This window comes from Pseudoliparis swirei, chromosome 4 (genome assembly GCF_029220125.1).
Source record: "Pseudoliparis swirei isolate HS2019 ecotype Mariana Trench chromosome 4, NWPU_hadal_v1, whole genome shotgun sequence".
NCBI lineage: Eukaryota > Metazoa > Chordata > Actinopteri > Perciformes > Liparidae > Pseudoliparis > Pseudoliparis swirei.
The window spans coordinates 19,069,758-19,096,799 of NC_079391.1; the positions used below are offsets into that span (position 1 = coordinate 19,069,758).

General features: G+C 41.5%; 1 protein-coding gene across 5 annotated transcripts in view; it reads right to left on the bottom strand.

Moving 5' to 3' along the window:
- The window catches only part of phkb (phosphorylase kinase, beta), a 106,316-nt gene that overhangs the window by 13,734 nt on the left and 65,540 nt on the right, over window positions 1–27,042 (bottom strand). For all 5 annotated transcript variants that reach the window (XM_056411972.1, XM_056411976.1, XM_056411974.1 and 2 more), the window contains 4 exons: window positions 13,678–13,733; window positions 12,783–12,876; window positions 1,352–1,435; window positions 560–664 (listed from right to left, as the gene is read on the bottom strand). In XM_056411972.1, coding sequence (XP_056267947.1) covers window positions 560–664; window positions 1,352–1,435; window positions 12,783–12,876; window positions 13,678–13,733 — 339 coding nt within the window. The remainder of the gene's footprint in view (window positions 1–559; window positions 665–1,351; window positions 1,436–12,782; window positions 12,877–13,677; window positions 13,734–27,042) is intronic.

A 27,042-nucleotide genomic window follows, 5' to 3' on the forward strand; every position in this document is an offset into this window, starting at 1 on the left:
GTTTTTGTTAATGAAGATTAATTTATGTTCAAAATATGCTAACTTAACTGGAGTTTACAAGGATTTTACATTCAAAATACAAATAATGCAGTTATATTTGATTGATTGAAAATATAGATAAATATGAATATAAAAGTCAAAATTCACTATTTCTTTAAGGTTTTACTTTGCTTCAATCACATTTAAATTCTGTATGTTTTGTTTCTGTTTTCCCTCCATGTTCGATGACCAAAATGTCCTGGGAGGAATTTAATGGGAAGTTAGAGGAGCACATGGTACACAACCTCAGCTGAACGCTGATTTAAAGACCTTCTTCATTAGGGAACACAAATGAACAAAAGATAAATGCAATCTAAACCATCAGTCAATACACGTTGTGCTCGAATTGGGCCAATACTCAGGGAAATATTACATTTCGGCTCAAATCAGCCGATTCCGTCTTTCTATTTCTTAAAAATGTCGCTCTGCATCTCTTTAGACCACACAAGCTAAATACTTCTCAGTTATTTAACTTCTTTTGAGCAAGTGGTTGAGCTCCATGAGTGTGAGCTCGACTCACCTTAATGTCATCAATCAGCAGCATGACGTCCTGGGACAAGTAAAAGTCACTTAGATCAAACACTATTGGGTAGCACACCACCGTCTTGCCCAGGATCCGATAAATCTGGAGGGAGGCGAACACACACATACACACACTGTTGCATGAGAAGACGGATGGCTCAGTCGCCACGTACACATTATTCTGGCCAGTGTATAAAACAAGAACATCAATCCTAAAGTAGAGGACGCACAGAAAACACACGTCAACTCGTGATAACGCGCACATATAAAGCCTCCTCACACATACAGATTGTCACAGGGGCTCACACACACACACATTCACCCTTAAGATGATGATGCCCTGTGGCAGTCTACCTCTTCCCTACGAATGACCCATTATAATACTGCCTTAGCAATGTGTTGGGAGCAATGATTAATTTGTTTGGCAATGCCTTTGAGGAAGCTGCTATGGCTCAACTTATTTGGTGACCTTCATTTGGAAGAAACAACAAACAATATCACACACACACACACTACAAGCACCGAATAAGCGCACACACAGCCTCACATGCACAGACTGGCCGGCGGCTAAGCATATTAAAAGAATCTATTTAGCATTCACTGATACAAACTGTAAGTTTGACGAAGACAGAAACTCTTGTAACTGAATATTTTCATAAATAAGTTCAGTTTGACTCCTCCGAGCTCTGAGATACATATGCAGATCAACATGTGGGAGGTGCGTTCGTGGTCACCCATGACCCTTGCAGCACACGCATGCCCATGTGGAAGTGGTATGCAATCCATATACCTTGCAGGTCCCGATGCAGCCCACTGGCCTCTCTGGACGCCCACTCAACCCCAGCTTTTTATTGATGGCTAGGAAACGGTATGCCTGCGGAAAGAAAGAAACACCCTCAAACCCTCATCAGCAAACAAGACACACGCATTGCACTCGCTCTAACGGCTAACCTTTCTGTTTTCAGAGGGAATCTAAAATTCTCTTTTTGCCCCTGCATATTTTTCCTGCGAGATTAAAAACATCACATTTTCTTTGGAAATGTCAAGCCGTGCGGTGCCAGTCCACATCGAAATGAAAGAGCAGGTCCATCTGTTCCACTGAGATACTTCTGTTGTTGCAACTTATGAGCTGAAATTACCACCGTGTGGCAGAACCACCGACTGATATTTAGCTCTGTGTACAGTAATGAGAAGTGGCAACAGCGAAAGGTCTCGGTGCTGCGATGAGCGGCGTGCTTAGTGGACCCGAGCACACCCAGGGGCACCGGAGCTGAGAACACCGTTTGCAGAGGCCCAAAAGAGGAGACTTTATAAAAATAAATATAATGCATGCTGTTTGATTCCACTTGAGCCACTTAAAATATATGCACTGCTAAAAATGTCAAATCCATCCTAAATATTAGCCAGTGGTAAGTGACCCTTCACTAGGCCCCACCTGCGTACTTTCCATTTCAGCTTGGCCAATGTGCGGTGATAATGGTGGAAGGTTGACCACTCACATGTTTAAATTTTGATACAATGGGTCTTCAATTTTACACCGAGGACTCCAGCTGATTTTAAGGAGGAATAAAGAAATACAATTGTTCCTTTATTGCAGGGGGAACAGCTCTAGTTGTATAGCACAGTATCATGAAAGAAAACATTGGAGTGAAGGGATGCTCATAGAAACACATGCTTGGACAAGCAGCACACAGGTTCAATGTGTGCTTTATTGTTTGTATTTTCGAATAATCTATTTCATTTCCACAAGAGAAAAGGCTTGCTGAGGATGAGGACCGACCCAAGAGTTTGGCAAAACAAATTCCGAGGTAACGAGTTTGGCCGAAGTGTAAACTTTCCGAAAGGACAGTGGCTCTTCTTCCTCTAAACTCTGATACATTAGCATTGGGATTTCCATGCAGGAGATGTGCCAGACCCAACAGTTATTTTCTTATCTTCCCCTTTGCTATGCTGAAATAAATCCCCCCCGTCTTTATCTTGCTGTGGATTGGCAGCCAGTATACAACCAACCTTGTTTCTAGTAGTAAAACAGAATAAAAATGTTTTAAAAACATCTCAAATTGACTTTGTTGTTGTTTGATTTTGTCTTGGGAAAACGTTTTATAATTATAAGCCTGGGAATAGGTGGTCAGACCTGGTCGATGCATAACATGTCCACACATTATAAGTCAGAGGTCACCCCTTTAAAGACTCAGTCAGTCAAGTCTGCTCTCAAGTATAGAGCAACATTATGAGCGGAGAAGAGTTCACATCACCAAAGGCCAAGAAAGAGCTCAACTCCAAAAGGGTTTGGATGAGGACGACGGCCTCAAAGTAGCTGAGCTCAAGTTTCACACTTAATTAGTGGACTGAATTATGCGGTGTCAGTAAAGCCGGCAGGAAGGTACAATTCCCCCACGGGTTAAATTAAAATGTGTGGGGCTGACTCAGCTCAAACCTCAACACTTGCCCGTACTGACCATTTGGTTTGACTTTATTTACATTTCACTGCACTGAATCTGTCATTAGTGATACTGGTACACAGTTACCCTGATATAAAGAGCAAGGCAGATGAATATACAGGACTGTCTCAGAAAATTAGAATATTGTGATGAAGTTCTTTATTTTCTGTAATGCAATTAAAAAAGCAAAAATGTCATGCATTCTGGATTCATTACAAATCAACTGAAATATTGCAAGCCTTTTATTCTGATTTATTGCTGATTATGGCTTACAGCTTAAGAAAACTCAAATATCCTATCTCTAAATATTAGAATATCATGAAAAAGTATACTAGTAGGGTATTAAACAAATCACTTGAATTGTCTAATTAACTCGAAACACCTGCAAGGGTTTCCTGAGCCTTGACAAACACTCAGCTGTTATAAATCTTTTTTTTAACTTGGTCTGAGGAAATATTAAAATTGTATGAGATAGGATTTTAGAGTTTTCTTAAGCTGTAAGCCATAATCAGCAATATTAAAAGAATAAAAGGCTTGCAATATTTCAGTTGATTTGTAATGAATCCAGAATGCATGACATTTTTGTTTTTTTAATTGCATTACAGAAAATAAAGAACTTTATCACAATATTCTAATTTTCTGAGACAGTCCTGTAAATCCTTAACACAGTTGTTTCTACAAAGGCCCCACAGTTGTTTTCAAGTTTCAAGTTTCAAGTTTTTATTGTCACATCCCCTTTTATACAAGTATAATCGGTTCGTGAAATTCTTATGTGCAAAACACCCGACAGCAGTAGCAGACTAAAAAAAGAATAAGAATGAGAATAAACTATACAATATCCACAAAAAAAAAGAAGAAAGTATTAACAATATATATATAAAACAATGTAATAGAATATACATCATGGCAATATATATATATAAAACAATGTAATAAAATATACACTTTTTTTGAGACTATATATATATATATATGTATATACATACAATATATATATACAATATATATATATATATAAACAATGTAATAAAATATACACCATGGCCATAGATATTCACAGAATATGTTCTGGTGTATAGTGTTAATGAGGGTCTCAGTCCTTGTTCAGCAGCCTGATGGCCTGACTGAAGAAGCTGTCCCTCAGTCTGTTTGTGCGGCACTTGATACTGCGGTATCGCCTGCCTGACGGTAGAAGGGTGAACAGTTTGTGGCCGGGGTGGTTATTGTCTTTCATCATCCGTTTGGCCCTGGCCACGCACCGCTTGGTGTATATGTCCAGGATGGAGGGAAGCTCACCTCCAACGATGTACTGTGCCGACCGCACCACCCTCTGTAGTGCCCTACGCCCAGGGCGGTGCAGTTCCCGTACCAGACGGTGATGCAACCTGTCAGAACACTCTCGATGGTACTGGTGTAGAATGTTCTGAGGATGCGGGGGGCCATGTTGAATTTCCTCAGTCGCCTAAGGAAATACAGGCGTTGTTGGGCCCTTTTCACCACGTGAGTGGTGTGCGTGGTCCATGTGAGGTCCTCGGAGATGTGCACGCCGAGGAACTTGAAGCTGCTGACCCTCTCTACTGCAACTCCGTCTATGGAGATGGGGGTGTGCTCTCCTCTCCGCTTCCTGTAGTCCACGATCAGCTCCTTGGTCTTCTTGACGTTGAGGACGAGGCTGTTCTCCTGGCACCACTGTACCAGTGATCCAACCTCCTCCCTATAGGCTGTCTCGTCGTCGGTGATCAGCCCCAACACTGTTGTGTCGTCAGCAAACTTGATGATGACGTTGGAGCTGTGCATGGCCGTGCAGTCGTGGGTGTACAGGGAGTAGAGGAGAGGGCTCAACACGCATCCCTGAGGGGCTCCCGTGTTGAGGGTCAGCGGCTCTGAGGTGGTACCGCCCATCCTCACCACCTGGCGGCGGCCCGACAGGAAGTCCAGTATCCAGCTGCACATGGTAGAGTGCAGCTGGATGAACAAAGCGGACGAAAAGGTCATATGAAATGCGTTTAGAGATGGCAGCGGGGAAGATGCAGCTGCAGCATGAGTGTTTCAGCCCTTTTCTTTGGTGCTTTGCATAAAAGCTTTTCACCGCCGTGTCGCCTGCTGTCAGGACTCCAAAATGCGAAAAGAGAAGGATGACATTGATTCCCTATCTCTGCTTGCTCGGAGTGCAGTGGTGTAACACACTCACCGCAAGTGACCGATTATGTGTGTGTGTGTGTGTGTGTGTGTGTGCGTGTACGTGTGTATGTGAGCCGCGGTCGGTCGTGAACGTGTGTGAATTACATTTCTGATGTGTCTGGCTGAATGTGAAAGCAGTACTCATTCTTTTTGTGACAGCCTATGAATTGAAATGCCTCCCAATCTGTGGCATCGTGAAGCAGCACCAGAACACCCACACACTGAAGTGGCACTACAGGAAATCTGCCTATCAAGCCCCCAATGCCGCATTCTTCCATCTCAAACCGGCTGCAATTTGCGGCGTCAGCCAGAAGGGGGCGCTCTGTTACCCCATTGTACTTCCTCCATGTTTTGAAAAGGCAGAGCTGAAAACAACTCCGGGAAGCGGGAGTTGGGCCAATTCGAAGAAATTAGACTAACAGGAGAAAAAGTACAACGTTTGTACAAAAGAAGGAGAAATGTTAATGGAGAATTAAGTGGTTTTGCAAATCTCTGCCCTGACAGGCAGGAATAAGACCTGGAGGCGAAAAGCCACGGGAGGTTGGAGGAACCTCTGCACCCAGCACTTCCTGTGTGCAGAATACCAATGAAGAAAGACAACACGCAGGAAGCCTTTCAAAGCATCCTTTCATTCCCTGGGATTTCCACTGACCGAAAGCATGACAGTTGGGAGAGATAATGAAAGGCTGCATCTAAAAGCTGTACTTTACACTTCTGCAGTGGCCACTGCGTGAGAATGGATGACTATTTACTGACAAACATGTGCAGGAGCAGGTCCCGGCACATGTTTATCGCTGCTGGGTTGGTGGCCTGAATAGTGGAAATGTAGCTGTTGGTGTAAGAAAATGTGCATAGCAGATTTACTTTCACAGCAGGTGCTGTCATCCAGAGGGACTTAGCGTGCAGGTAAGGGTTCGGCAGCTTGCCACACGGCTTAAAGTGATACAGCGTGTGCCCATTATATCTGGGATTAAACCTTCTGGAACTGAAAGGGTTTCTTTAACCACAGACTGCCCCAAAACATGTCTTTACGGGATGGGGATGAATTTGTTCATGTTTCTCTTCAAACAGTAATCACATCGTTGTATGTACTTTGAAAGTGTTGTTGGTCCCTGTAACTGTTGTTGCTGTGAAGCAATCATTTCCTGGAGTGACTTCTTCACTCGCAATAGGATTCAAAATCCAGAATCTAAACTTTGGGCAAAGTCGCTATCAGTCAAATCAAAACGGTATCTTCCAAAGTTACAATCTTTGCAGTACAAATGTGTCCTACAGAGCTGTGGTGGAGGGATCGTACAACAATAAACTACTGTTGTACTAACAGGACTGAAACTATTTTAGTATAAGCTAACGTGGAACAAGGACTGCAGATTTTTACCCCCATCTTTGCCCTCACATGAAGAAGAGGTCTCTTCACAGCCAGTATGGACTGGAGGAACAATTACAGAAACCAATAACTCTTCTGGGATTGGTCAATATTGGCCTTCTTCTCATACTTCTATCCATTATGACTTTTGGTCATGATTTATGACCGCCAACACCCCTGCTGGACGTATAGGGGAAACGTGTGGCTTTACTCATAAGCCACATGCTGCAGAGGTAAACTGCATTTTTTATCAACTGCCACTATGTCCAATGAAGGTAGTCTGAAGTCTGATCGGTGATGATGGGATGACTGAGTTTTTGTTATAATGATCAATAGACTAACTTACAAAAGAATGAGACCAAGGAAGAAAAATACCGTAATTTCCCTTCATATTCTTGGTCCAGCCTGTCTCTTTAGGGTTCTATTGACATGACTCCGGCTGTTGCTTGTAACAGCAACGTGTGAGAAAAACAAAATGCCGTCCACAAAGAGGTGCACACGGACTATCAGATATGGAACCGGGAGAGAAACCGCTAAAAGGAGGGCTATTTTTGGGCAAAGCAGCGATTTGCAAGGGGATACGCTTCAGGTTGTACGGGGAGGAATAACACATTGCAAAATGTAATTGCCACTTTTCCGTCGATAGGCAGCTGTTGTTAACACAATAAAATGGCTGCAAGGGACGCGGTGAGGTGAGTGAAGGCGGGCTCGCAGCGCTGGAGATGGCGGTGACTCCGAGATAAACAGATTCTGTCGAAGAAGAAGTGTCTGTCTGGGCTCGGGGTTTAATATTCAGCACAGCGCTCTCACTCACAATGGCACATCCATCGGAGGCGGAGCACCAGGCAGCAGAAAGAGACAGAGGGGAGAGAAGGAAAAAGTAACAGGTACGACAGTTCAAAGGCAGATGATCGACCTGGAGGGGAGCCTTGTTTGGTGTAACAGACATAATTTGGGCGGGACCAGATGTAGGACCGATAGGAGAGAGTGGGTTAGGGAAGCGGATGAGACAGATATATAACAGGACAGGGGAGAAGATAGAAAGGCCTGGAGGAAGGAACAGAGCTCAGGGAGATGACAAGAAAGGAAGAATCGTTTGTTTAGAGATGGTAACGTGGAGAATAGATGCTACATAACAGACATGACAGATGAGGGACAGAGGCTAGGCAGGAGACCAGGGGTAGAGTGACCGGTATGACAGAGGAGAGACAGATGACGGGCAGATACGAGCCAACTTCAAATGGAAAGCATGCAGATGAGAGACAGTACCAGGAGGAGAGACGATGGTTTGAGTGACAGGTGTGAGAGGAGTTAAACAGTGAAACAAGTTGGAGGCGAGGAAGTGGGTGGTGTCACAGACTTGATAGGACAAATGGTGAAATCTGCTGTCGATGACAGAAGCAGAGTGGACAGGATGAAAGTAGCAGCTAGCTAGCGCTGAGCTGGATAATCGTTAGAGCAAACCTTTGAGTGAATAAACAGAAGTACGAGCTCTTCAGACGCACCGAACTGTAACTGCTACCTCACTTCCTAAAGCTTCCTTGTCAGGTAGAGACACGTAACCATAGTCTGTATATAAGAAATAGATTTAGTCATTGTGGTGTCGCCCATTGTTTGGTATTTTTTAAGCCTTGTGTTTGGCCTTAGGCCGACGCCATCTTGTATTTTTAATGTTGCCATCTTGGCTAGAGGGATGGAGGGTGGGGGAAACCAAACCGCTGGCTAAAAATTTTTTAGGCAACTCAAAGATTACAATTATACTTTCTAGGGATGCACCGATCTGATCGGCGCCGATCCATATCGGCCGATATTCCCATTATCGGTTTTGATCGGCGTTCTCAAAACGGCCGATCAGATGACGTAACATCTGCGAGAACTATCAGACGTTTCAATCGCCGCGCATCGCAACGGAGACGATGCGCCCGGCGAGGGCCGGGAGAGCTCCACGAGGGGATCCTCACGCACCGAGCGGCGTCCCCGTCCCCCGAGTTGAATCACTGGGTCAACTCAGCCGACTCTCACATGTCTGCCCCTAGAGACTGATGATGACGGTAAACACATTCGATCGGGAGCGCGCGAGGGTTTTGATAAAGTTAGCGGAAAGATTTATGTGACAACATCCGGTTTTGCAAAGTTAGCGGAAAGAACCACGTGAAACAACATCCGTTTTTCAAAATAAGATGTCGACAAATCATACACTAAGATATAAAAGTAAACTATGAACTGATTTTGTATCTTTAGAGATCGTTTCTGAGATTTAGCTTAAATTATGCTCACATTAAAACATTTTCACTGTACCAAGGAAGAGTTTATAAAAATAAGTCAGACTTTTGTATGTTAAAAAAAGTCCTGTAAATGGATTTCCCCAAGAGTTCCAGGAAATGAATAATGCAGATGTGTTCCATACATATCTCAAATCCCCTACAATAGCAATCAAACAATTTTAATGTATCAATTAGGACATTTTTAAAGTAAAAGTCCTAAATGTTTAAAGAAATCTGTAATTTCTTTAATGTTTGAGTTGCTTTATATATGTATTTCCTCATAGTCCTAGGCAATAATGCTACACAATAAATAGAATGCTTCAATCGACACCGTGATCGGTATTATCGGATCGGCAGATACTGATTTCAGTGATCGGTGATCGGCACCAAAAACCTGATCGGTGCATCTCTAATACTTTCATGAAGTTGAAAACACACTGAGCAAGGGTTGAAGTAGTAAGACGAAAACAGGGACAACTCCCAGGCCGGAAAACGGTGCTGTAACGACCTGTCAATCACAAGGTAGCCCCGTAGGTAGGTTAATCACCATAATTCACTGAATGAACATCATGCTGTGTTTAAGACTTAAAACTAGCGACTGAGGTAGCAAATGAAGTGACTAGCGGGGTCCTTTTCTCAAAGACCTCTCTAAAGGAACCAGAGTGGCCCTGACACACACATTGGCTTCACTTTTCAGACCCAGAGGAAGTCACCTGTGCGTAACCTATGCCATCGAAAGTGAACATATATATATTATATTCTGTTTTAGCGTACTAAATAGCATGTTAGTGGAATATCGGACACAACTGATTGTCAATAATTCTGTCATCTCGGGATACCTACACTCACAACATATTTTGCAGGTCTTCCGTCCTGACAAAGTCAACTTTTTCAACAGATCATTTGAACATCAATGTTTGAGTTTGCTTCAAAGTTTTGCTACTTCACAATAAAAATCTCTTGACATATAATATTGGCAAGCTTAGGTTTGGGTATTTTTCTGTGTCAAGGCCTTAAAAGTTAAGGGATTTAAAAGGATTTAGATTTGAGGAGCAGAGTCGCTGGTGGGTTCAGTTTTGATGAAATTCTATTGAATTCCATCTCTTTTGTTGAGAACGCTGACATATAATGAAAGTGTCATATGGGACTGTTATGAATCCTAGGTTTTGTATCGTGAATTTAAGTTTCATGACGCAACTGGGCTGCTCGTGTTACTGTTGAAAGGAAATGTGCTTTTGGTTCCAGAACCAGAATCAGAACAGTTTATTCCCATGTACGTTAAACACGGAAGGAATTTGACTTGGTGGAAAGCTGCATAACAATAAACAAAAAGTATTCCTCATAAACAGAAATCGTTTCAAATGTTTTAATGCAGTAGACGATACCTTAACATGAACATGATGTTTTTAGTTTATGTAAAAAAAGCCACAAAATAAATTGGTCCAAAGGCTCAAGCTTAAATGACTGACTTGCATCATGGAGATCAAAAAATAAGGAAGGAACAATTTGTTGAACACATTATCGATATATGGTTGTTTTTCTTTCATAAGTTGAGTATCACAATGCTGACACCTATTAAGCTCATTAAATCATGTATTTAAAAATAAATAAATAAATAAAGGCTCTGCTAGTTTTGGCCTCCGTGTGTAGAGGAACGAGTTGTTGAACAACGGAAGAGATTCAGATGAGCCGTTCATCTCTTACACGGCGCCTGACGCAGCCTTCTGAGAACAATTATGCAAACCGCTCCGTGCGTCTCCACCAGTACGCTGATCCATCAACATGAAACGATCACTGTTCGACCGATCAATCACGTCGACTGCAGTCTTGCTGTTATTAATGGGACAATGATGAGGGAAAATCTGAAGAGCAGGAAATCTTGGACTGACAAGCAGATGGATTGACGGAGCCTCGTTCTGCTGTGATATTGACAGCTAACTGCTGAAATGTAACTGGCTGACTGTAAGATTAATCTGTGTAGTTGTGGTGGAGTGGCGTCATTAGTCTTTCAGTTTCCTCCCCTCGGATTTCCTTGTGAAACGTTCACAATGAACCATCTATCCATTTAAATCTGGTCCATTTATGATTTTATGCCATTTAGTTTTATCTTTATTGTCATTACATTTGTTCCAGTTGTGCTTGCTCGAGAAGTTTTATATGCACTTCCATATATTTTGCACTTTCTCATTCCAACTTGCACCCCCCTATCTCTCTGAACCTATCCCTCAGATCCACCTCGGCTGGTTTACTCTCCACCCCCACGTCCAAACTCCGCAGCTTTGGGGACAGAGCATTCTCCAAGCTTTAGAACTCACTCCCCATTCTCATCAGAGACTCTGATTCCCTCACCACATTCCAGTCCCGCCTCAAAACACATCTTTTCTCATCTGCTTACCCGTAGCCCCCTCCGTCCCCCTACCCATCAGTCCATGTGAATGTATGTGATTGTGTCTGCGTATGTCGCTTATTGTCGTTCGTCTCCTGTCTGTCTGTCTCACACCGTCTTCCCCCCGACTATGTCAAAGCGTCTTTGAGATTTCTATAAAGTGCTATATAAATCTAATAATATATATATATATATATACGACCGTTCAAAAGTTTGAGGTCATCCAGACAATTTCGTGTCTTTCATGAAAACCCAATTTTATTTATCAAATGAATTGAAAATTGAATAGAAAATATAGTCAAGACATTGACAAGGTTAGAAATAATGATTAATATTTGAAGTATTAATTTTGTTCTTCAAACTTCAAGCTCAAAGGAAGGCCAGTTGTATAGCTTATATCACCAGCATAACTGTTTTCAGCTGTGCTAACATAATTGCACAAGTGTTTTCTAATCAGATATTAGTCTTCTAAGGCGATTAGCAAACACAATGTACCATTAGAACACTGGAGTGATAGTTGATGGAAATGGGCCTCTATACACCTATGGAGATATTTCATTAGAAACCAGACATTTCCACCTAGAATAGTCATTTACCACATTAACAATGTATAGTGTGTATTTTTGATTAATGTTATCTTTATTGAAAAAACAGTGCTTTTCTTTGAAAAATAAAGACATTTCTAAGTGACCCCAAACTTTTGAACGGTAGTGTATATATATACTGGATATATATATTTCCACATCTTAATTATTTAAGAACCATTTTTACCATCGCATTGAAAATGCGGAAGGTTCTGTTTTGATCGCCGTGTATTTATTTATTTGTATGCGTGTTATTCGCATAACTCAAAGTATTAAACCGAATCGCATGAAATTTGGTGGGATGATTGGTTATTATCCGGGGACCATTTGATTAGACTTTGGGATCGATCGGGTCAAAGGTCAAGGTCATGAAAAGGTCAAAATCTTATTTTTACCATAGCACGATAAATTTCTATCCAATTGGCATGCAACTAATGCCAACATGTTCATAATTTAATGCCCAATCTTGTGATATGCGAAGGTATGCGCTCTACCGAGTGCCCATTCTAGTTTAATTTTTATTACTGAGCCCTTACACTAGTAAGGGCTCAGTAATGACTGACAAACAAGCTATTTTACTGGGGGGGGGACTTTCATGGAATTGAGATGGGTTTCAGTATTTTTTCCGTAAATCTTTTTAATTGTATGTAAAGTAATTTGTGCTTGATAATTGCTATATGAATCCAATTTGTATTATTATTATTAAGCAATGAGGTACATTTCCTGCAGTCAGTGAGTTTTCAATTGACCGCTGGCAAAATCAATTTATTAAAATTTGTATTTCAAAATCTTATCTTCTTCCTGTAAAACAAAAGAGTACCAACACATTTCAACCAATAATATCATGGCACCAATAACTGTCCAATGCTCAAAGATTAAATTCCACTGTGGAGTACATCACGGTACATCAAAAGACGCTCTGACTTCCATTTCACAGGGAATTGAACTCAACACAGCAGGATGAGTAACCGAGACTAATGTGTGACCAACATGCATTACCTTGACCAGCTCCTTCTGAGGCCAGATCTGGATGGGCTCCACCTGCTGGGGCGTCTGGGTTTGAATGCCATAGGTGTTCAAAAACACTTGAAGTCTACACAAAGACAGACAAAAAAGTTGTATTTAGAATTTTAGGCAGTTTACATGTAGTTGTTGGCAATTTTATCAGCACTGGTGCTCTGGAGCTCACTGATGACTTGCCTGCCTTTACACCGGTCACAAATTACACACACACAAATATTTATTTGACTATTTGTTACTTTATTAAATGCTGGAATTCATTATACATCCCATTGTAAATCTACTTTGTTGTTCTGTTGTTCTGCAGCAGCTTTTGAACTTTACATCTACAGTATACAGTATATCTCCATTTTATCTTGGAAAATCTGTAGCTTTATGAGTCTATTAGTTCTTGAACTATTGATGTTTGAATAGAATATTCATAAATATATTGGTCATCAATTATTGCAAACATAAAACGCATGTAAATAGGGTCCATTGTGAATCTGTATCCATTACAAACCTATGCTATTGAACCACCACACTGCATATTGGAGAGCTAAAGATGGAGTGCATTAGTGGACTGCAGTGAGAAAGATGATTCACGAATCCTCCCAATGGGAATTTTCCAGCTGCTGTAATTGAAGCTCCAAGTTAACAGGCTTCACAAAGTAATTTGACCTTGTTTGGCACACGCACACCTACGCTCTATGTAACCCAGCAGGCACACACTCACACGCGTACTCAGGACAGCAGACGCGCACAACAAGAAGAGTGATAGAGGAGGTCAGAGGTCAGGCGGGGCTCCAGCTTTATGAGCTCTACAGCAGTGATAGACCTGGCCTTCAACATGGCCAGAGACTTACACACACACACATACACACATACACATTACCTCTGGCTCTCTGCTATCAGGGCCACGTGAATCACCACATCGTTCTCTATGGGACCCTGTGAAGAGACGGAGGACACAGAGGTTAACATGCGGACCACATGTCTGCTATGTGTTGCATCACTGGTTATATTACATGCCAATGTTTTCTTTCTCGGGAATATTTCTCCGTTGGCAACACTGTAAATGAACACTGGAATAAATGCGAGAGAAGCATGACAATTCTGATTATTTCTTTCATAATTCAAACGACACAAAACAATTTGAGGAATATTTTCATAGCAATCTTAAATGTGCAAATTTTTTCCTTTGCACCTCACGTGAGGTATTTCCTGCTTTTCTAATTTCCATTGAGTTCGTATGAGCAAGTCAACGCCGGACTCAACCAAAATATGACCGTCCAGCTGAGCTGGAGCACTCGACACAGTTTGTCAGGTTCACAATGAGCCAATCAGATTCCGACAAAAATGATGATCAGCATGGGAAGGGCTGGCTTCAAGCTTTTCTTCTTTCTATTTTTTTTTATATCTGTTGTTCTGTTGGTTTTGTTTGGTTTTCCTAGAACATATGTACCATGTAGATATGTTTTAACTTCGGATATTGTAACAATCATTATACCTGTATCTCCAATAATAAAAAATACGTTGAAGAAAAGAAATCTGTACACATTAGGAGGAGCAGCTCGCATCCCCCCTCAATATTGAAAGTGGAGAGTATTGAGACATAAACTGATGCTTTGCAGTTCCAATACATTCATGGAATTAGTTGACAATAAGAAAATGCAGACCAGCTAAACGGAAGATATCACATTGTAGCCGTCTTTGTCTACACTACATTATGTTCATATATTTGGACCTTTACGCATTAGTGCTTTCTTAAGATTGTGACAACATGGTTCGGCAATAAACAGTGTATGTAGCTATAAAACTGCACAATGACTAACATAAAAGACCAAGAAAATAAAACCTTTCATGTGCTTCTTTGCTCAATGATGCTTTCCAGCAAGTCTCCTCAGAATGAGGTAACATCAGGGAACTAAAGCAATAGAAACATGTGGCTCTTCATTGCCTCCATAACTGTGGCCTCAGTGGGAGCTTGTCAAAGCAGCACTTTATAGCACCGCAACAACAGCATACAGTCACTATTTGCCAGAATGGGCCAACCCATCACTCATGTTGCCTGCAGTGAGAAAGCTGGGTGTGACACAACAGAGAAGAGTGGGAACAAGCAGTCACTAAAGAGGTGCTCTCTGCGGTAATCTCAGTGCTTTTGGGCTTGTGGACAATCAGGGGAAACACAGACAAGAGGCATCACAGCTGTGTGTCTGCTAGTGCAGCACCTGAATGCATCACACGACTCAATCCCCTGCAAAAGAAGCAAATGTGTTGGAAAGCGACCACATCATTAAAAAAATTCTTCTTACACAAACCCAGTTGGGTTTTTGGGACAGAGAAAGAGATCTGAACCTGATCAGTACTTTCTTCGGAAAAAAAAGACACTTTTAATAAATTCAAATTCTCATGTTTTTTTCACTACTACTTTTATTCAAGGGTCAGGATAGGACAGGTTTAATCGTCTGTTAATAAGTCGGAATGTATTTCATTTCTGTCTTTTTCCTTTCCAAAAGTTGTGTGTATTGTTATATTTATGCGCATGTACAGGACTGTCTCAGAAAATTAGAATATTGTGATAAAGTTCTTTATTTTCTGTAATGCAATTAAAAAAAAACAAAAATGTCATTCTGGATCATTTACAATCAACTGAAATATTGCAAAATATTTTTTCTTTTATTATTTATGATATAAAACAAAGCTTAAAAAATCCTAAAAACTATCTCATAAAATTTGAATATTTTCAGAAAGACAAGTAAAAAAACAAAAAAACAAAATAAAACAAACAAAAAAAAAATGGTTTGTTTAGGTAGTTTAGGTTAATTAGTTTTTTTTTTTGATTTGTTTACTACCCTACTAGTTTGCTTTTCATTACTTTATTTGATATTTGATATTTGATTGGCTGTAAGCCATAATCAAAAATATAATAAATGAAATTAAAAAAAAAATGCTTGATTCATTATTCATCAATTGTAATGATCATTTTTTTTTAATTGTTTAATATGTAAATGTCTCTCAGCGCGTATCCTTTGGCGCCTTTCATCTTCCCGTGCTGTATTTGTAGATGTACCATTTATGTGTAATTTATGTCTGTGTGTGTGTGTATAAATTAATCGTAAGCAGAGAATATCAGCGTCATTGCGCAGCAGGAGTGACAGTCTACTCAGGGTCATTTACGCAGAAGCCAGAAGCTTGTGACTCACAGGAGCAGCGGCCTTTCATCTCCTTCTTATTGTTGGAATGCACACACACACACACACACACACACACACACACACACACACACACACACACAGGCAGACAAGCACTGACACCGGCATGCACAGATGCATATTCAGTCATAGAACACACACACACACACACACACACACACACACACACACACCCACACACACACACACACACACACACACACACACACACACACACACACACACACACACACACACACACACACACGCACACACACACACACACACACATCTGGGAGCCATTTTGTTTGGTCGATAAGAGACGGTTTTAGCCAACAACCTCGTTATCATCAATCAGAAAGTAGAAGGAGAGCAGAGAGACGGAGTGGCTGAGTGGAAAAAAACACACGCTCAACACAAATGGCTTCTAAAATGCTGCATTAGTGCTGGTCTCAGAGCAGACAAAGGACTCATCTGAATATGGAAATGCATAATGGAGACACGGTAGGAATGTGCTCCCTGCCACTTCCACCCTCTCCTCCGTGCAACCGCAGGAGGAAGATGAAATGTTCCTCTCAACTATCATTTCAGAGGCACACGACGACGGAAACGATGCAAAGTGTGGGGAAACGACAGATGTGCCGTTTCCCCAAAAGGGTGTGCTGCAGACGGCCTAAAGGTCGTTACCAAATCATATAGGACCCTGGGTGTGCCTGATGGTGTGCACACTGGTCTGATGTCAGCACAGCTCAGGCCAAATGGAGCAGTTTAAAGCGCCTTGTAGCACTCGCTGGAATTAGATTTTCAGACCAATTAATGAAAAGAGAGAAAGACAATTAAAAAAAAAAAAGTTGGAGGAAATGAGTAGCAACTAAACACAGGTAATTAAAGTTCTAAAACTTTAACGACTATTTATTGTCATACATAGTATAAAGGGAAATTGACTGTGAAGGGGGAAATGTCCAAACAGTGAATCAAACTTGATGGAAACAGACATGTTGTTGTGACCCTTGCTCTATAGTATACAGTATTTTGCTCTTGCAGCTTACATACATGTGAACACAATCTAACATCTCGCTCTTTCTTTGCTGTCTCCACCTACACATTAAACCTACACGCTAACCTACGATCACCAACGTTCAAGTAGCTTTAACTGAGTGATTCTTGTGGAAATGGTGACCTGCAGTAGAAGGAGACCAAGGCGGGGTGAGGGGCGTCAAGTAAGCCGTGAGAAAGAAGTGCATCACTTCAACATGAAATAACCATTGGAATGCATTCAACATCACATATTGATGTTATCTAACAGAGTACAGCATGAATCCAGAGGGGAACTTGGCTGTTGGGCAAACAGAGGGGATGACAGCTGGAGGGCAGCAGGTCATTGATCTGACTGAGGAGATACATTTCCTGTGACATGGCAAACCAGAACATTTAAAAATACTGAACAAAAGATCCATAAAACCAACATCCCTAAAAGCTACAAGTTTGGAAAACAAAAAGAAGTTATTTGTATTTTTTTGCAGAACTTCCCCTCAAAGATTCTGCATTCAAAGATGAAGAATTTTATATCTCTAAAAACTAAAAGCATTACAATTCATTGTAATTCAATTTAATCCAAATCAAACTCAATACAAGCTGCACAACATAACAAAGTAAATCTCGCTTTATGATGGAAAAGCAATAGTTCAATAATTTGTGAACTTCTTTGCTTTCTTGCAGCGAGGATCTCGCTCTGAGCTCAGATCGCCCCGGCATAAAACCATGAAATTGTGTTTACGCAGTAAACAAATGAGATACAAGATGTTAATTAGTGAGCTTTGGGTAGTGTGTGTGAAATGTGCACAAAGCCAGGCTCGCTGATAAGATAATCCGTTGACTCTCACCACTTTCATCCGAAGGGCTTGAGATATAAAACTCAGTATACGCTACTTGGCAGCTGCCTAACAACGTCATTGATTAGCTATAGTGAATATAGAGCGGTGTTTAGCAGCAAAAGAGACAGATCATTTGCCCGGGGGTTTGTGGAAAAAAAAGTAGTGAAGATTGGATTTAAGTTCATGTGTTGCAAACACGACTCAGAATTAATCCTAAAGTTGCTTTCTAGTTGCTGGATGTGTGAAAAGGCCTTGTTACACTCACAACCTCCATATTCAATTAAATTCAATTCAGTTTATTTTGTAAAGCCCAATATCACAAATTACAAATTTGCCAGAGCGGGCTTTACAATCTGTACACATACGACATCCCTTACCCAGGACCTCGCATCGGATCAGGAAAAACTCCCAAAAAATAGAAAAAAACCTTTCACAGGAAAAAAATGGAAGAAACCTTTAGGAGAGCAACAGAGGAGGATCCCTCTCCCCGGATGTCATGTGACCAGAATGAATCATTACAGAGTTACAACACATTTAATGAATATGACAGAAATGATAAATAAGTAGGAGTCATGGACAACGATCCAGGTCTCCACACTCCATGAAACAGAAGGAGGTAGAGAGGAGGAGGGGGGGAGGGGCTTATAAGGAAATGATGGTCTTGTGTTCACAGCTTTTGCTTCGTTTAAAAATGTTAATGCTGGCAGAGAGGCATTTCAATTCTTAATGATTTCAACAAGTTGAGGTTTTGTATTTCAAGACTAGTTTTACGGATCAGGAGTGCCTGTATATGCTCTGATTCATACTGCAATATGTTTTTGCTTCCAGTTTTGAGCGCTCTTCTGAGCTATTCTTCCAAATGCATAAGGGAAATCCAGCACACCAGGCCAGAATATTGAATAACCAAACAGTGTACACAAGAAGGTGGAGAGCAGAACTTGTGCTGTTAGCCTGAGGTTGAAGGGTAAATTGAGAAAGGATCATCTTCTCCAGGCAGCCGAGCCGCTACAAGCAAATGCACCAATCGTTAATTAAATCTTGGAATACCACTGACTTTTGCCTTCACGTTTCTCCGCTGACTTGCTATGGAAATAAGATTAATTTATTCATGAATAAATCAGAACAAAGCTCAAGCAAAGGAAATATTCAATATTAACTCGAGAGCATTTGTAAGAAGAGTGTTTAAAGAAACGGATGCAGTTCAGACCCTCGGAGAAGGATGTGGTTAGAGCAGGAATTGGCAGGTGGCTGGACGGTCATTACAAACGAGCGTCAGACCAAGATCTTGAAACATGGAAATGAAAGACAATAGAGGCTCAGCAAGACAGCATTTTAAAAGGTTCACTGGTTCCCTTCTGCTCCCATATGCATCCATATGGTTGAGCTAGTTTGGTCCAAACCAAGTCACGTTTATCTTGAACATTTTTTCACATTCATGCATTTCTAGCCCACCCACCACAGTCTAAGGATTAAGGGCCTGTGAAGTAGTTAAGTATCCTTATCCTTGGTTCTCATTCCCGGTAATACAGCAAGACGCTAATGTATGCTCCGATATCTAATAGACCCGACTGCTATAATGTAATTTAAATAAAACCCTGCGTTAATAATGACCACAGCGTGTCATTTTGACTATATATCTACTATCTACTTTGACTATTAATACTAAAGATGAATGCTACAATGTCCCGCCTAACGTATCAAGCCTTTAAAATAATTCTGCCTTTAAAAGAATATTTAAACATTTAGGAAAATATGCTTTTCCCCCCCGCGTCTCATGTCTGAGTGCCAAATAATAAGCTACTGCCAGGATACCTTAGTTTAGCGTAGCTTAGCGGAAAGACTGGACTTAGACAATAAACATATTTACACTTCAGTTGTTGTTCAGATCAAATATATAGGATATAGGTGTTAATTATTGAATTTAGAAGTAAGTGCTGGAAGGTGCATTTGATAACCTTTAACGGAGGCAAAGAGTTGTTTTTCCATGTCTACAGTCATTATGCTATGCTAAGAAAACCTTCCCTTGGCTCTAGTTTCATATTTGACCTACAGAAATCACAGTGGTATCGATCTTCTCATCTAATTCCCAATCAAGAAAGAAAGAAAAAAAGGCATTCATCAATGGTCGAAGAGTACAAATGGAGCTCAGGTTGAGATGAGACCCCAGTTTATTTAGCTTGAGCGAGTTGTCAGATTAGTGGCACATTGATTGAAAAGGTAGATGCACCCAAAAGAAAACACCCAAAATGATGAAATGAGACAAATGTGTGGCAGCGCTGTAAAGAGCCGTGCAGAGGGCAGGTCTAGAGGCAGGGCGATGTGCTCGTATTGGCTTCGTCTTCGTCTAATAGCGTTGTCTGTCTCCACGCTGTGTGGGTGCATGTGCGTACCAACCTCCGGCACTTCTCTGTGACAGGAAGAGCAAACACTAAACTGTTTACCTACGTGTGCACGAACAAACACGCAGATTGACTAATGAAAGGGGCACATTAATAAAGAGAGACGGCACATATCTGTCGACGGAAAGCAAACAAATTAGAATGAATAACTCTTTGGCTCTTCATCTCGGCACGGAGAGAGAGTGGAGCTGTTACCTTTGATGTTTTAATAGCAGTTTGTATGGTTTCGGATAGTACATATAAAAGGTCCTCCGAGAGGGCTGCAGAGTCAACTACTGCTCTGCCGTTACACGAAAAAGGCAGAATCTGACGCGGATAACGAATAACGTGGCGTCTGTTATGGTAGTGAAAAAATAAATGAAGAGCAAGAAATCCCAGTCCACACAGGAAGAATTGTGGAAAAGCGAAATACAGGAAGTGTTGAGACGGGACAAATTGAGACACGCTGCGGACAAGTGCTCCAGAGTGTTTCCAGCCGCAGGGCAGACCGGCGTCCTGCCCCTCAGAGATACGGCAGCGTGGAATTTGACAAAGTGAAAAGCCATTTGCCGGGCAACGCTTCTGTGAGTTCCCATTGAACAGAAATGAATTTCAGCTCCGCCTCATTTGACTTCCCCCCCAAAAATTAAAAGCACCGAGTTGTGACACGAGATGAGAAGCGTCTTTCATTCCACGTTTGAATTATTTCTTGCTTCCTCTCCTTCTCCCTTCTCTTCATCTTCCTTTTACTCTTTCTATCTGTCCTTTCTTATCTGTCATGTCTTCCCTTTCCTTCCCTCCTTCAGACAATCCGACCTTCTTTCCTATCCTTTCATCCTGCCAGTTTTCTTCTTTTCTTCCTTCTTTCTGTCCTCCCTTCTTTGTACCCACCTTCTTTTTCACCTTTCCTTCCCTCCTTCTCTGTTTCTGTGCTCTTCCCTGTTTTTCTTTTCTTTCATTTCTCCCTCATATGTTTCTGTCCTTACATCATACCTTCTGTCTTTCCTTCTTTGATTCCTTATTACCTTCGCATTGAAAATGCCGGAAGGTTATGTTTTGATCGCCGTGTATTTATTTATTTGTATGCGTGTTATTCGCAAAACTCAAAAAGTATTGAACCGAATCGCATGAAATTTGGTGGGATGATTGTTTATTATCCGGGGACCAGTTGATTAGATTTTGGGATCGATCGGGTCAAAGGTCATGAACAGGTCAAAATCTTTCGCAGAACTCAAAAAGTATTGAACCGAATCGCATGAAATTTGGTGGGATGATTGTTTATTATCCGGGGACCAGTTGATTAGATTTTGGGATTGATCGGGTCAAAGGTCAAGGTCAAAGGTCATGAACAGGTCAAATCTTCTTGAATCACATGGAATTTGGTGGGATGATTGGTTATTATCCGGGGACCATTTGATTAGATTTTGGGATCAATCGGGTCAAAGGTCAAGGTCATGGAAAGGTCAAAATCATTTTTTTTTACCATAGCACGATACATTTTTGTCCAACTGGCATGCAACTAATGCCAAAATGTTCATAATTCAATGCCCAATCTTGTGATATGCGAAGGTATGCGCTCTACCGAGTGCCCGTTCTAGTTTCCTTCTGGTATTCTCCCCTTCTTTTTCTTCCTCTCTTCCATATCTGTCTTTTCATGCAGTGTTATATCTTTCCTTTCCATTTGACCTTATGTCCTTCCAGCTTCATGTGTTCCTTTCTTTTCTTCATGGTTCAGCCCTTCCTTCCTTTATTTTTCTCTTTTTACTTCGTCCCCTCCTTTCCTTCCCTATGTGTCTCTCTTTTCCACTTGCCCTGTCGCTCCCTGTTTTGACTCATTCTCAGTCACGCCAAAACACCTCGACCCCTAATACAACCCAAACCCAACCACAGGGTGAGCGTGACCGGAACCAGCCGTAGATTTATGTACACAACTGTGAGTCGGCCAATCGGGGAGCTGACACAGCGTCACCACATGAGATTAATGTTGTGTACTGAGACTTATTTTCTTTCCCTCAACAATAGCACTTCTGGTGTTTCTTTTTTTCCTTCACTTTTACATAAGAATGGATTGAAGAATATGGGCTTGAAAAGATGAGGAAAATGACAAAGTTCAGCTGGGATTAATTCTGTGCTTTTTGTGTTCATATCTTGAGGGGGAGAACAGAAACCGTAGGTGTGTGTGGACGCTGCTGCTAATGTCTCGCAGAGATAACAGGCTGAGGGTCACAAACACTCACCTACTCTCTCTGCTAACTAAATACTAAATAATATAAATTAAACTTTGTTGGTAAAAAAAAGACCTTCATCTGAACTCAATAAGACGCTATTTTAACCCTTGTGTTGCCTTCGGGTCATTTTGACCCGATTCAATATTTAACCCTCCTGTCGCCTTCGGGTCAATTTGACCCGATTCAATGTTTAATGTCGGTGTTCTTTCGGGAGTCAACAAACAAACTTAAAGTACCTCACACTTAAACTTGGAAAACAATATTAATTCTAATAATTTTCTGGAGATTTTAATAGCTGGGGTCATATTGACCTCAAGGGTAAAATATGTTAGTAAATATAACAGGAGGGTGAAACATTGAATCGGGTCAAATTGACCCGAAGGCAACACAAGGGTTAAGGTCAGATCCCTCCCAGTGTGCCGTCAACACGATGGAGGTGAGGTGGCTGCGAGCATCACATTATGAAGGAATAAAACATTCAAGGACTTTCATCAAGTTAAAAAGCAAGTGAGGGAATTTATCCGCCAGTCCCAAAAAAAAGAAATCCGAAAGAAACTATTTCAATGAAATCTAATCCCTTCTTTTCATGCCCCTGCACAGACGAATGACTCAAGGCTCTGCATCGTCCTCAGGAAGTTGGTCTCTGTGCAGTTCAGAGATTCATATTCTGATGAGGGTATTTCAAAGTGTCAGGGGTTTAGCGTTGGGAGGGCGGGGACATGAAAGAAATGCTAACAAATTTTCAATCTGGGGCTGTGGGAGAGGATAATTACTCCTGTGTACGTCTTTAAAGCTGCATCTTCTCAAAAGGTCATCTGGTGGCGATAACGACGAGACCACGACAAGAATCGGTCACAGTTATGAGTTGAGCACAATTGGAGGAGGGGGAGGGTGATGAGGCGGGAGTTTGATTTAGGGCAAACGCCGACATGGAGGAAAAATAAACTGGTGGAAAAGGAGAGGGGAAGATGAACTCGCAGGGAGGCAGACAGGTGGAGAGAGGTGGAGGAAGAGAGTGGAATCACCTCCGCAGTGAAGAACCGAGTAGAGAATTGGATTGCATGCTGCTGGTCGGTGTAATTGTAAAGGCTGAGAAAGCGATACGCTGCTCAGCGCAGAAATGTTATTCCCCGCCAGAGAATTCTCACAAGCGAAGTGGGAGAAGATGAAAAAAAACAACTAATAAAATCAATTGATATTAAAGTCGAGCGGTGGTGCGAGCTACAGGAGCGCCGGCTTGTCGGAGCGGCGCCGTTTGATATCTTCCCCGGAGAGCCGGGAAGGCTGGGGAAGATAAGTGGCCTGATTGCCACTGCTATGTGTGACGTTGTGTGTGCATCATGATCTGAGCACCGCAGAGTATATCAATATATATGCATCCATATACCAAAATCAAGTTGCCCAGGTGATGCCGGTCAGTTTGTCTGTGAGCGAGTTTGTGCGTTTGTAACTTTCCATCCCATCCAAAACATTTCAAGGCCACAAGCGCAAGCCGGCAAATGGTAAAACTTTCATTCACGCTTTTATCTGACAATGTGTGTGTGTGTGTGTTTGTGTGATTCTGAATGAGCTCTAATGGACACGTGCATCGTGACTGTGACCCTGGAACAGAAACAGTCGTCTCTGTGCCAGGCTCCACTCAACATGCAATCAGAAGTACACACACATACACACGTAATTATAAACTTTGGGAACAGATGGGCATTATGGTTCAAACGGGTTAATATACACACACACACACACACAAACACACGCATGCTCAAAACTTGTTGACAAATACACAGACTGCAGCGTACAGACTACTGTTCTTGCTGCCAGGGGAGCAGTTCTAAACACTTCCTTTGAGACGTGCCGCACACACACGAAGCTCACAGGTGTCAGAAGTGTTAAAAAGTTAAAACCCTGAATAAGAGCACCGCTGTTGTTGAACAGCCTGCTCCCACTCCCAATGCAAGTATACCACAGTCTCTGTATCGGACGCGTCAGGTTACTGACTCCAATGTAAACCCATCCAGTGGTGGGAAGGTGGGTCAAACAGACACTTGGTCCCATTGGACCGCTGTCCCTGTGTGGGACCAAGTCAACGTTGACCGTAGTTTTGTTACGTAACTGCTGAAATTTAATAACGCCAGCTACATAACAAGCATGTGTTATTGTACGTATAACATGTACTTAATTATACTGAGCAAATTATTCTGATTGACACTGTGATGGCGGTACCAGTTTCAGGTGTGAAGCTTTGCCACGTTTCCTAAATAGTGTAGAGTTGTTTAGCCAATTTTGTGTGTGTTTTACAAGCACGTTAAAAGCTTTTGCTGTTCGTCTAGAAATGCCAAATCACAGCATGACTTATTATGGGATGTTCTTCAAAGTCTTAGTGTTTTAAAGTGGTATTTTTGGAAAGATAACTTGTTTCTTCCACTTTTTTGCAATTCTCGCTTGGAAAAAACTGGTCAAATTGAGTACAAATTCACTGCATCAATTTAAAAACAAAATATGAGACAAAAGTGAGCAAATGTTGGATACTTATTTTTTATTTCTGAATCCTGACTGGAACAACTTGACACAGTGCTGCGCTTGCATGAAGCTGTGTGAGTAAATAGATCCATATTTAGGTTCCAAACTTTTAGGTGATTCCACCTGGTTCAATAAACTGGATGTAAACACTTCCTTGGATGTGTGCGCGTGAAACTGACTTGAGCCTTGTTTGGAAGAAGCAAACAATTCAACTCCCCCATCTAATGAGAAGCCTGGCCTTGTACACTGTCAGCACAGACCAATAACAAGCAGCTAATAGAAGCCTCCTCTCAGCGCACCTGGCTCCAAACACAAATCAAATCCTCATCTGACACTCCAAATCCAAGGATTTGAGCTTGAGTTGGGTGTTTTTGTCACCCTCCCTGAGGTTGTGCATCCAGGCAACTTGCTTCCCTTTTGCTTCTGTGCAATACATCAGCAATACATCTGTAGGCCAGAGCTGGCCAATGACATCGGCAGTGAGGCAAAGAAACAGGAGGGGCCGAACCTATCAGACACCCGCTAAATGGCCCCTGGCACAGACAACTTGTAAGAAAGAAGAGGTCAGAGGTGTGTCTGAGAAGGACACACCTTTTTTTTAAATTAAATTAATTCTGTAATTACACACAAAATTAAAAATTAGGGAAAAGATGGACATTATGGTTCAAATGGGTTCTCTCTCTTTCACACACACACATACACACAGGAAAGCAGTTAATGCATGTAACGTGTGAGTAATGTCCATTTCCCTGCAGGTTAAGGTCAGGAGCCATCTCTCGAAGGCTTTTACTGTCACAGACCACTGGGCTCGACATTTCCTGCGCCAAGCCATTTGGCAAACAGCAGGGTTTAGCACAGTCTCAATCTGTAAATGTGTGTGTGTGTATGTGTGTGTGTGAGAGAGAGAGAGAGAGAGAGAGAGAGTGAAGCAAAAGAAAATCAGTGCATGTTGGTGTGAATATGTGTGGTTTAGTTTGTAGGGTGTTGGGTTTTTGAAGGATGTGCTTGTCGGTTTGAAAGTGCAGTGTTATTATCTTTGTATGCGTGTGTGTGTGTGTGTGTGTGTAAGATTCTAATGCCAAGCTACACAGGCTATCCATTTACTGACAAAGAACAACACGCTTTACAGTCGATTTACACTTACAGCTGCCTGGACATACCACTCAATAAACACATTAACTTTAAAGCAAATGAACCAGAAAACATCGAACACATCAGGAGGAGCCAGGTCCACTTCTCAACCCGAATTGATAATCGAACGATAATTATATTGATAATAAATTCATACCACCAGCTATACCATCAGATCATCAGTGTGGGAAGAAGGCTTAGGTATACAGGGGGAGGAAAGAGGGAGGATGGAGGAGAGAGATGAACCCATTTAATTCTGTATATATTTAACATTCTTCAGCTTCTCACTTGTTTGAAGTGGGCGTGGCTCAGTTAGAAAAGGGCCACCAATTACGTTTTTTTTAAAAAACATTTGAATCAGACTTTGATGACAGGTGGTCGGTTGGCTGCTAACTGTGCATAACTGCTGGCCACGCCCGAACAGTCCAGATGCAGTAGATTACGGAGTGTGATCGTTGCTTTTTTAGCCATGAATGTTAAAGAAAAATACCAAATAATTGAACTCCAATATTCACAAGATTTGGGAAAAACTCGATTTTAAGTTGACCTCGTGGTCTTCAGTGGTCAGAAATTGCAGATTTTAAGAAGGTTTATCAATGAGCATCCATTTCATTTCTGTCACTTTATAGTGAAATGATGGTTGAAGGTTTTGTTTACTTTCTCTCCTACATATCTTATTAAGTATCTATAGAGTCAAATCTAATTTTGTGTACAGTTTGATAGCACAGAGAAGTTATACACATAGTGCAGGGCAACCACATTGAACTGCTAGTGCATATTTATGTGTATATAAAAAACAGCCAATATAGATCTTATAGATTTCTATAGAGCGTATTCACGTGACGTCAGAATCTCAATCGCGCCATCTTGGGGTCCACTTATGTCAGAAGAGGTTGACCTGTCTATCGTGTCCGCTGTTTGATTATGCGAGAGCCCAG